Genomic DNA, 12464 nt, shown 5'->3' on the forward strand with positions numbered 1-12464 from the left:
CAATAAAATAAAATTGTATTGATATCAATACAATTATTGTTTTTACGTTTAATGGGTCTATAATGTAAGTTTTAGCAACTTCAACATTAGTTAAAAAAATTGTATTGCAGTGCTCGGAACACTGCCACGGCTGCCTCTGCTGTAAAAAATAGTAAACGGAAAAGTATTAAATTCAATCGAAATGCCTCGGCCAACGAAGAGACGGGTTTAAACTTTCCAACGTGAATACGTGAGAAAAGGTACGATCAACGAAGGAAAATATTAAGGATATATCAACATCGAGTTACTGTGAGGAAGAACTTGTTAATACCAAAAGAGCCTCAATTCACATGTGTTATAAATTTGCTCATGTTACGCTCGTATATAATCAGCATTTTACTTCATATGCAAACACACCTACTATATATATTTATATTTGCAAATGTTCATCGGAACACATCGTTGATACATTTTACTTCAGTATTGAATTGTAATTTTTTTCAAATGTATTCTAAGACTGGTGTCAGTGAAGCGCCACACAGTCTGATAAGTGAATTGATCTATTTACGTGTGCTTTGCTCTTCTCTCACGAACACTATTACCCTATTTTTACACGTGGTTTTACCTATACTACAACAATGGCTTCCTTCCATCTTCACCGATGAACGATGCGCAGCATATCCTCCTCAGACTTGACGATCCGATCCTGATCCGAATCTGGAAGTTTGATGTAAACGATTATTCCTCGACAGACATCAGACTTAATTTTCCTCGCCGATGATCATGGTCAGGTATATCCTCTCATCCGATCGAAATACAATTTCCGCTAACGTCAACGATCTGGAGCGCAAATATTTGCTAAAGAAATCATTCTCTTGGTTCGAAATAGAAAACTAACTTATGGTGTCGAAGTTCATGCTCAGGACGGCCATTCCATTCCGAAGCATGTCAAATTGATATACCCAAAATCATGATACGTATACTCGCGCACGGTGTCACAGACCGAAAATTGAACTTCTCTGTAATGTTGCCATTATATATTTTTCAGGCTTTTTTGGCAATTATTTGAATAAGAGGGAATTATTGGATGGAAAAACTCCAAAAAATATGTTTTCTTCGTCTTTATTATGTTTTAATAGTCATCTAATTCAGCCTCCTCAAAACAGAGTAATGTTTGATACTCCAACACAAATAACGAAATTCGATCTTTTCTCTGTTATTAATTAAAAGTAAGTAACTGAATATAATTCATGGAAGTATAAAGAGCTATAAAATAACATAAAAACGTATTAATCGATTGTTGTTTCATTGGAGTTAGAATCAGAACATAGCATAATTGCATCCTCGAAACAAACATATTTTTTACATTTCATGCAGTTGTAGCGTGTTTTTCGGGTCTTTTATCGAAGAGAAGAATGTATAACGACCTTCTAGATAATTACCAGATGAAAAAGGTTCTGGAATATAAAGTTTGCATATTTCTAATATTCTTTGTCCCTGTATTCTTGGTAAACTAAGAATTAATGCCTTTTTTAGATGAGGCATAAAAAGATCATATAAAAGGATTTCTATGAAATTCCTTTTCTTTTTCTTGTTTTCTTGTCGATATTGTTCACTATAAAAAAATATCCCCGAAACTATAACTGTTAAAAATAACCATAAGCCACTGATTAGTGTATAGTTTACTGTTTACAATTCTTCCACAAGTGAAATTATTTCACAAGTGTGTATATGTATGACCATTATGTTTAGCGAATAACTATACGAAAGTCAAACATTTATATTTGGCTTGTGAGCGTATGAATCTAACGACGAATAGTTAATATATGGATCCGTTCAATTCAGTTACAAAAGAGACTGAAATCAAATAAGAATAGTCCGGTAATGATCTTATGCATTATATTCAATAGAAATTCCACGCCACTAACATTTTTTTCAACAATATTCTACAATATGAAAAAAGGCACTTGTCCAAAAAAGTTACTCCTATACTCGCGTCGGTGTGTCAGACCGAAAGTGTTAAAAAAGTGGCACACGTCCCCTTTGTATCAGCACATGCGATACGCTAAACGATGACGAACGACGAATAACGAAACTAGAGCGAATCGCAAAGTCGTAGTGTTGATATTTTCTGAGAAATGATCGAATTATTGATTTCTCGGTCTGACAGACCAATGCGCGAGTATAGCAGTCTTAATCGCTCACGCATAAAAATCGAATAGCTCCCTATAAAAAATTTTGTACGCTCCGTCGATGGTAACACTGCATTCCCCACTTCGGGACGATAATATTCGGCTACTCGTTCAGTCTGATCTGATAACCATCTAGTGTCAAAATGTACAATTTACAAGAACGTGTATTTTTAGTGGAATCTCGAGCAACTGAAGCCTCTATGAAACTTTGCCCTCTTATGGTAAGAATTTCAACATTTCTCACCGTAAATGGCCTCTCTGGGGGTACGTGAAAAACCGTTGCTATGGTAACACTTAAAGAACCGGGAAGAAATTTGTAAGACATACGCCTGGGACCGCACGTTTTGACTTGTGTGAAGTTGCTTGCTTTGCTTGCAGGTTTTTAAGAGGCTTTAAACATTGCAGTTCATTCTATGTGTGAAGTTAGCGGATGAAAGTTAAGCACATAAAAGTTTTTGTTGCATGCAAGTTTATGTTCAACGTCTTGCTGGATTTAATGAATAATGAATTATTTCAGTTAAAATAAATTGATTGTTTATCAAGTAACAACCTTCAAAATCATGCTCATTATATAGAGAATTGAATCATTCATCTTTCCACATAATTCATTTTATTCTTGATCGTGACAGAGGAAAGTTATAAACTGAAACGTGAGCATGGGTCAATATAGCAAAATATACAGAATTTTGAAAATTAAAAAAAGTTGTTCGAATAGAGTTATCGAAGTTTTTTTTTTTTTTTTTTTTTTTTTCCCTCCTCTCACCCCCATCTCTAAGAAACTCATACTCGAGCTTCCTAGAGTTGGTCTCCTTTTTTTTGTTTCACAGGACGCTACAACACTTAGAGGTAAGAGTACAACACATAACAATTAGTACCTGTTGGATCCCAGTGAAGTGATATTCTTTTAAGGGATCCATAAAGAGTGCACAATTAAACTAATTATTAAGATCAGACTACTGTATGTCTACAATTATGTCTGTCTGTCAGTCTGTCTACATAAAAAATTGAAATATCTATATTAAAAAAGAGTTAATTTTCGTCTTCAGGAGCAATCGCAGCTTTGCCCTGAACAAGTCTATACTGGTTATCGACCTGATATGCGAAGGTAAACTGTTGAATAGCGACGGTCCATTAAAAAGAAAACGCTGTTGACCAATGCTAGATGTTGCTCGAGTTCGTAATAAGTGTTGTGCTTGTCGTGTAACGTAATGATGACTCGCGGTGGGGATTGTCATGTTATGGTGTATGTTGTTATTGTGTAATATGTTATGTATAAGTTTCAAAGACTGAAGCTCCCGCAATCCAATAAGAGGCAAGATACTGTGAGTCTCATTTTGATACAGGTCTAGAGTTGAGTACAAACTCGGTAGCCTATAAATTATTTTAAGACACCTGTTCTGCAATGTTTGTATTTTTTTAAGTCTTGTTTTGCATGCATAGCCCCAAACCAGTAGCCCGTATTGGAGTTGAGAATGGATGCATGCAAAATAGAAGTTAATCAGAGCTTTGTGAGGCAGGAAAGGTGATACTCTCTTCAAGATACCACAAAGGGATGCGAGTTTTTTTACGACGAAATTTACATGGAAGCTCCACGACAAGGTTGAGTCTAAAATGACACCCAGGTATTTGAGGCTATGCACCTTTTTAATAGGTACATTTAAAATATATGGATCAGCACCTATCGTTATTTTCTTCCTAGGAGAATGGAAGAACATGTATTTAGTCTTCGTCAGGTTGAGTGACAGTAGATTGGACTGAAAGTAATCCCCAAGAAGAACCAGATCATACTCGATATGTGACACTATAGTTCCCGAGTCGGGACTTGGGTAAAATAGAGCTGTATCATCAGCAAACAGTTTTGCAGTTCCTTTTAAAGGTAGATTGCCAATATCGTTCACATACAACAAAAATAACAGAGGTCCAATATTGCTGCCTTGAGGTACCCCAATATTTATAGAACACAATGTGCTTTTGGCATTATTTACTGCTACATATTGTTGCCTATCAGTTAAATAACTTCGCACTATATCATTGGCTATTCCTCGGATTCCGTACGTGTTCAGTTTTTTCAATAATATACTATGATCGATAGTGTCAAAAGCCTTTTTAAGGTCTAGGAAGAGTGCACCAACCATCATTTTTCGATCAATTCCATTAATAATTTCATCTACAAGCTCAGTGACTGCTGTTGTCGTACTACAACCTCGCCTGAAACCGTATTGAAACTTGTAGAAGACTTTATTTATGTCGAAGAATTCGCATAATCTGTTCACAAGCATTCTTTCAAAAATCTTGTTGAATACAGAAAGCGTTGAAATTGGTCGATAATTGCATGGATTCGAGGCTTCACCAGATTTGAAGACTGGCACTACTCTAGCTACTTTGAGGCACTTAGGATAACTACCTGTGGTTAGTATTCTGAAGTTATTCGATAGAGAAATATTTTACCTATCTTCCAGCCACAATTTTATTAATCGGAAAAGGGTCTGAGAAAAGGCCTAGTTGTATGGAAGAAATTAATTATTTTAGAGAAAATTGAAAAAAATTATTTGAAAGGACCGAAAACACATTCTCGAGATAGTATTCATTCGATAAAGAAGATTTTTATCTATCTTTAGTCAAATTTTCATTGATCTAAAAAATGAGTTTTTCTTTTTTTCCCCATACTTAATAGGCTTGGAAATGAAAAATTTGAGAAAATACTCAAAGCATATCTACTATGGTGTACCGCGACAAATTATAATAAAATTCTATCCCACGCGTTAAACTCGATTTCTCATTTCTTTCCGATATTTTTGTTCACTACATCTACATACATCGAAATTCATATTTCTCTGTAAATTTTTCCGTGTAAACTCATGTAAATTATGCTTTAAAGTGATTTATATCCCATGCGTTAATATTTCACGATTTTAAAGCATTTATTATTTCAATTATCTCTAAAATGTGTGTTTTGGGTCCTTTCAAATAACTATTTTAAATTTTCTTTAAATTAATTAATTTCCCTCATTACCCCACAAGTTGTATAGGTTTTGGCCTATAACTTTTCTTAGACCTTTTTCCGACCAATGAAAATTTGACTAAAGATAAATAAAAATATTCTTTCTCGAATGAATACTATCACGGGAATGTGTTTTCGGTCCTTTTGAATAACTTTTTTCAATTTTCTTCGAAATAATTAATTTCTTCTATTCAACTTGGCCTATAACTTTTCTCAGACCTTTTTCCGATTAATAAAATTGTGGCTGGAAGATAGGTAAAATATTTCTCTATCGAATAACTTCGATAACTCTATTCGAACAACTTTTTGACGTAGGACTACGTCTTTCATTTCTATACCGGGGTGTAAAATCAAAGTTTCGAAAACGAAAGCGTTACGCCGGAGACCGAGATTTTGAGCGTTAATAGCTCCTAAACAACTGAACGAAATGGTATGATAAACACTTCATTCGAAAGATAAAATGTCTACGCGTTCTATACTTGTTACTTTTTGATCCAAAAACTTGTTTCAATAGTCTTAAAATTGCTTTCAAAACAGGATATTGAAATCATCAATCGGTATATAAGCGAGCGCCGCTCGGAAATCCACTCAGTTCTAATTGAACCGCGATTGGAGCATGTTGTCGCTATTGTGGTGAAGCTCTTCATTTATCATGAAAGCGCGGATGAACGGTGTCACCAAGAGCCTGTTTGTGCACCTTAGGCCAGAAGGGAATCCATCAGGAGGAGAGTGATGCCACAAACGGTTCCCCGGGAAGACATCGCTACACACACATACACGCACGGAATTCTTTCCGTTTGGATGCCATTCAGCATCGAGAAAGTTCCGAAAAGATCTAATCATTTCTGGAAAATAATCTGCCAGTTCCTCTGGGAATTTAAAAATACATTCATGTGAAAGAGTTTATTTGAATGTTTTCTATTCATGTAACACTGTGACCAAATATTTTTCAATCAAGTACTATTAACAGGTGGTTATCGAGTTAGTATTAACCACTGGTGGGCTTCCAGTATCGAGGAAAATGTGGAAATATCGAATCGTTACTGAAAATAATCTGCCAGTTCCTCTGGGAATTTAAAAATACATTCATGTGAAAGAGTTTATTTAAATGTTTTCTATCCATGTAACACTGTGACCAAATACATTTGGTTTTGTGGTTTTTCAATCAATCGCAATCAACAGGATAGCTTCTGAAGATTATTCTTCCCCATCAGTAGGATATTTCCGTATCCAATATTGTATGCGCCCGCAATCGATTATTGCTCAGTCGCCGAAAGTTCCGAGCTCAGAGAGTTCATTCCCCTCTAGTTTGCCTTCCAAATTGCCATCGTAAACCACACCTTCTCTCGATTCAATCACACACAAAAAGCATACTTAAGCGATATTCTGGTGGTGAGACACATTCATTTTTCGTGAGGACATCGACAAGACAACATCGTTGCCTAACGTGCTGGAGGAGGTGGGCGGCGAAGGATCGACACATACACGCGCAGAATTCTTTCCGTTTGGATGCCATTCAGCATCGAGAAAGTTCCGGAAAGATCTAATCATTGCTGGAAAATAATCTGCCAGTTCCTCTGGGAATTTAAAAATACATTCATGTGAAAGAGTTTATTTGAATGTTTTCTATCCATGTAACACTGTGACCAAATATTTTTCAATCAAGTACTATTAACAGGTGGTTATCGAGTTAGTATTAACCACTGGTGGGCCTCCAGTATCGAGGAAAATGTGGAAATATCTAATCGTTGCTGGAAAATAATCTGCCAGTTCCCCTTGGAATTGAAAATTACATTCAAGCGAAAGAGATTATTTTAATATTTTCTATCCATAAAATATCCATATAATACATTTGGGTTTGTGATTTGTCAATCAAGTACAGTTAGCAGGTTAGCTTCTGAAGATTATTCTTCAGAACAAGGTTTTTCGTATCCTATATTGGATGCATAAAACCTTGTGCCTCCAACGTAACGCTCTCGTTTTCGAAGTCTCCCAAATATTCATTTATTCATTCATTCAGAATGGATTAAGATTCAACTTCAAACAAATGATCTCTAAATCAACGATAGTCCTACGTCACCCTTGCGGTTATACCATAGATATAACCCACTTCCTGTTTTTTTTTTGATTTTCAAAATTCTGTATATTTTCCTATATTGACCCATGCTCACGTTTCAGTCTTTAACTTTTCTATAAAGTTATTCATTATTCATTAAATCCAGCAAGACGTTGAACAGAAACTTGCATGCAACAAAAACTTTTATCCGCTAGTTTCACACAAGTCCGTAAAGAAGCAACGCGAAAACGAGAAATCTCGTGAGCGGTCCGCAACGGATGGGATGCGAAACATGAGAGCGGTCCATAAAGTGTAAATAAGCCACAAAATTTGGAGGAACTTAAAGAAGAAATAACTCGGATTTCCAACAGCATCAAAGTCGTAATGTAAGAGGTGTGCATGAAGAATTTTGTTCACTGTTTTGAACGCATTATCGAAAAAAGGGGTGGTCACATCGAAAATATCCTAAAACAAGCTTCATTTTCGTTTTTTAAAAATAAGTGAGCGTTTAATCTGAAAGACCCTATATAGTATTATATTTTGATGTAGTACTACATTTAACAGAACTTCATGGGGGATAGTATTAAGAATTTATTGTTCTATATAGATTGACGAAACAAAATGAAAATCTAAACACTGAACTTGTAAGAAAAAGTGAAAAATTTCGAACATTTATTATTAGATCGCAATGGAGTTTGCATCAATTGATAGGAAGATTTCTACGCATCTATAACAATGAATAACTTTTTTTATATAAACATTTGAATAACTGTGAAATGTTAAGCATTACTGTCATTACGTGCTAACTGTCACAATTTGATCGGTCCAATTTGTTGTTCCGACCAAAAGGAGCAATCGTTACTCGGCGGAATATAATTTGAATACAAGCGAAACATTGAATCGTGAGCCACTCCCCTTGTGATTCTACCGCCCGTCTTTTTTTTGAATAATTTTATAGAGTGAATAAAACCAAACATCCTTAGATGTACCTGCTTTGTGCTCTATAACGAAGGAATATTCCAATGATGATGCGACTTCGCAAAGGAGATTATGATTTTTGTAAATTCATCATACAGTTTATCACATTCCAGAACAAAGTTCTGTTGGACATTTGTCATAGCTTTGATGGTTTCAATATTCAGTCGTGGCTGTTCCGTTAACCACAACGTAGAAATCGTAGATCATCATCGTTATCATCGTAGGAAAAAAAACTTTTCTACTGGTGCGGTTCTATCAGGCAAACACAAATATATTCAATGAGCTTCATGAATTCATGGTACACTAGATATTTGTTCTCCATTTTTGAAAATACTTGCACCCAATTATTTGCAACTGGTACGGATTCTTTATTCCTCCTTTATATCTCTTCAATTATAATTTCTTCGATCCTTGTCTCTCATAAAAACAACTATTTTCACCTGTCTGAACACGAAGTTTTTTTAGTATTGATACTTTGAATTTCCAACCATTCAGAAATGGACTTTGGTGTATACCATTTGTACTGTTTTTTCTATATCAGTATTCCGTTTCTCAATTTTTTGTTGATTTAGGTACTTTATACGAGAGGCTAAATTTCTTAAAAAAAATTGCGATACTGCGTTGGAGTACAGCAGCATCGCAATTTTTTTTAATAAATTGAGCCTCTCGTATAAGCACCTAAATCAACTAAACTTCTAAGAACAGTTTGCATCACATTAGTCAAGAACACTTCTTTTTTATGTTGAAGAATTCCAATAAAATAATCCAAATTCACAGCAACTTCTGTGTCTCAACAAGGCCAACAAATGTTTCAAAGGTCATTAAACCATTTCTGGTAAAAAGCAACCAGAGTTTGAGGCACGGGATTTCAATTAAGTCGCGCAGTACAAGAAAATATTTGTGATAGAAAATGGAAAGCTAAACCACCAAAATACTTAAAATCCTCCCGATGGAAATTCCAAGTGAGAGGAATAACATTTTACCACGCTCAAACAATGTAGCGTAATGTTCACCAACGAAATCAGAAAAACTCATCAATTGTTTCTCATGAACAAACAATTGGCAGACCAACTTTTTCTCTGCGAATACACTGTGTAAAATTTAAATCCAAAATGGTTGAAAAAAGGTGCTGTCCCGTTCAAAACGGTACGTTTGGTCACCCTAAGAATACGTACGAATTGATTCGGGGGACACAGAAAATTCAATGGCAATCCCATTCAAACTTAAACTGTAACTTCCAGTTAGAATCAACTTCACTTCATCAATGTTAACTCAACATTATGCAACAACAATTTGTAAATGGAACTAGTGTTACAAGTGCTTGTTAGCGATCTGACCAAGTGTTTAATCTAATATTAATTTAAATTCCAAGGAATCCGTAACGTGGGACAAAATGGTCGTCAACTAGCACCGCTTGTGATTGCATATCGTCGTGTGAGAATCCATTAAAAATTGCTCCAACACGATAGTGCGATGAAAGTAATTGAATAATGCTCGTTATCTACTCAATTGAATCTTATCTAAATCAAGCGCTACTTGAAGGTGACATAACTTACGTTGGCGGATTGATAATGGTGAGCAGCTCGGTAGGTGAGTTCGGCACGCGACGGATGACCATCCGGCGGCCATCCGTGGAGCCGACTCCAATAGAGGCCAGCGAGCGTATTGAGGTCACATCGGAGAACAGCCTCGGAGTTCCACCGGACTCGCTGAATATGTACGATCCGGTCCGAAGGATCGCGGGATGCAGGTGTGCGTCGGCAATTCCATGACGATCGGTGGCTAAATTCAGGACAGAGCACAATAACATCCGATTGGGAGAGTGATAAAGTAGAGAACACTTTTTTTTCGTACTAATATTTACCTACCAGAACGTACCGATCTAAGGCTGTGAAAATGCTTTGGCTTTGAGCTAGCGGCCAGAGGATACGCTGGTTTCGGGACAGAGTGGATCACACCTGTGGAACTTTCCCCAATTTCGAACCTCTCTGAGAGGGGATCGGGTGAATGTAAACTGCTACTAGTATCATTGTTGTTATTGTTGTTGTTGTTGATGTGGTGAATGTGAGGAGATCCTGGCACTGAAACACTACTGCTGCCACTACCGATTGCACTAACCGGCTGCGACGGAACGATTATAAATTTACGATGGTTCGATGGCAATAGAAGCACTTTTGCGTCGTCACTTTGTGCTACATTGTTGTTCAATTTGTTCGGATGTTTGTGACTTGCATTGACAGCCTGAAAGTGCACATCATTTATTGGCCTCCGATTAGGTACTGGATTGAGCGATTGGATTTCCAGCTGGTTCTGCTGGTCCTCTGGGTGTTCCATAGTTATCGACACTGCATACGAATGCGAGTGAGCTCACTCATTAATGATCGCAGCAGGTTGAAGCGAGTGGTTAATCCTATCGTTTTATCACGAAACGGGACATTTTTATCAAACAACCACGCGTTACACTGAAAGTAACAAAAAAAAAAAACAAATAAGTTAACATATGATCAAATTCAAAAACATTCAAATAATTATTACGTCGCTATTTGATAACAGTTTACTGAACACGTTTAGCATGAAGTGGCTCTCTGGCGATATCAGTGAAATTTTCCCGGGGACAATGAGTAACACTGTCTGCCTGCTAGTTAACATGTCGTCTGACTAATATGATTGACGTGTAACGAAATGGGTAGCAATGAACTGAGAAACCGCAACGGATAAGCTCATTAAATTTGAGAACGTAGAATTTTTAGAATACATTAAATAAGAAAAGTGATGAATAATGAGCGATGAAGTCGTTTTAATTTGTCTAGGGTTTTATGTTTGTACACACATCGTCATTAGTTTAGCAGATTTACCAGCCATTGAACAACAACTGACTTTGGTCTTCGTCAGGCCACTGTCGGTCTACGAACGTTTGAATGAAGTAAAAAATTAAACACAAACAAAAGAATGTCTCGCCATGCGTAAAAAAAAAATGTTGAAAAAAACGCAGTTAGACAAATCGATGAATCAATAAAAATAAACACATTTTTTTGTGTTTAATCTCGACAACCGAAAGAACGAACCAACAGTACGAAGCACTCTCAAAAGAAAAAATATCACCGAGGCTGGGTCAAACACCGTACTGATTTTGACACAACAACAACCGTACCGGTTCTGATAATAACCCATCCTATGACCATCACTTCGTCGTTCTTTCATACGGCCAAATTCACCAACACCATGCGTCTCCGTTGACAAATTTCAAGAAAGAAACAAAGTGTGACAAAAAAAGTGCGCTTTCTTTCTTATTGAGCGAAACGACGCCGATGGCTTCGGTAGTCGCGGTCAGGGTCTGCGATCCGTCACCGCGGACAATCGACCTGATAGACGCTAATTTTAGACGAACAAAAACAAAAAAAAAATAGGTGTGCTTTAACCAGCGTGAAATATGCGTGACCCTGTCGATTGATGCCTTCATTGAAGCTGCATAGGTGATTTGATTTTTCTGTCGTCGTATTGTTGACTATCGATATAATCATAGTGAGAAAAGAATGAATATTCGAAATATTACAAAGAATCAAGCCGATTGGATTGGATTGTGTTTTTTTTTTGTGCATAGGGAAACTGGTGGTAAGCCCGGTACCCCCTCTAGTTTTACTAGAAAACTCTAAATAACTATGTCTTAGACCACTGTACATGTTAGCATCTATTAAAGGGTGTGTCACATCAAATTGCATCACGGAAAAAACGCTGTAGAAATTCGCCCAGTAGACCGATCCTTTTGAAAATTTTAGACAGTAAAATAAAAATTATTAAACAACTTTTGGCATTTTCTTTTTATTCATACTTCGAGCCCAAGCCCGTATGCTCGCACCTTCCTCTTTACCCCGTCCATAAGGTTCTGTACAACGTCAGGTTGTAGTTTTTTTTGAACAGAAATCCATTTTCACTTGAAGTCCGCCTCCGATTTGACAACTTTTGGGTTCTTACGGAGGGCCTGCTTCATAATCGCATAATATTTCTTTATTGGGCGAAGCTCCGGCGCGTTGGGCGGGTTCATTTCCTTTGGCACGAAGGTGACCCCGTTGGGTTCGTACCACTCCAACACGTCCTTTGAATAGTGGCACGAAGCGAGATCCGGCCAGAAGATGGTCGAGCCCTCGTGCTGTTTCAATAGTGGTAGTAAGCGCTTCTGTAGGCACTCCTTAAGGTAAACCTGCCCGTTTACCGTGCCGGTCATCACGAAGGGGGCGCTCCGCTTTCCGCAAGAGCAGAT

General features: G+C 37.0%; 1 protein-coding gene across 6 annotated transcripts in view; it reads right to left on the bottom strand.

The window, feature by feature from the left end:
• The window catches only part of LOC129774943 (sodium- and chloride-dependent GABA transporter ine), a 108879-nt gene that overhangs the window by 41698 nt on the left and 54717 nt on the right, over nucleotides 1-12464 (bottom strand). For 5 of the 6 annotated variants that reach the window (XR_008742815.1, XR_008742814.1, XM_055779045.1 and 2 more), the window contains 2 exons: nucleotides 10075-10668; nucleotides 9763-9988 (listed from right to left, as the gene is read on the bottom strand). Coding sequence is in view for 4 of the 6 variants with exons in the window: in XM_055779045.1 (XP_055635020.1) it covers nucleotides 9763-9988; nucleotides 10075-10540 (692 nt within the window). In the remaining 2 variants the exon portion in view is untranslated. Of the gene's footprint in view, nucleotides 1-9762; nucleotides 9989-10070; nucleotides 10669-12464 lie in introns of those variants that run through there. The other variant, XM_055779048.1, reaches the window with a different exon arrangement.

The sequence above is a fragment of the Toxorhynchites rutilus genome, chromosome 3, assembly GCF_029784135.1.
Source record: "Toxorhynchites rutilus septentrionalis strain SRP chromosome 3, ASM2978413v1, whole genome shotgun sequence".
NCBI classification, from domain to species: domain Eukaryota; kingdom Metazoa; phylum Arthropoda; class Insecta; order Diptera; family Culicidae; genus Toxorhynchites; species Toxorhynchites rutilus.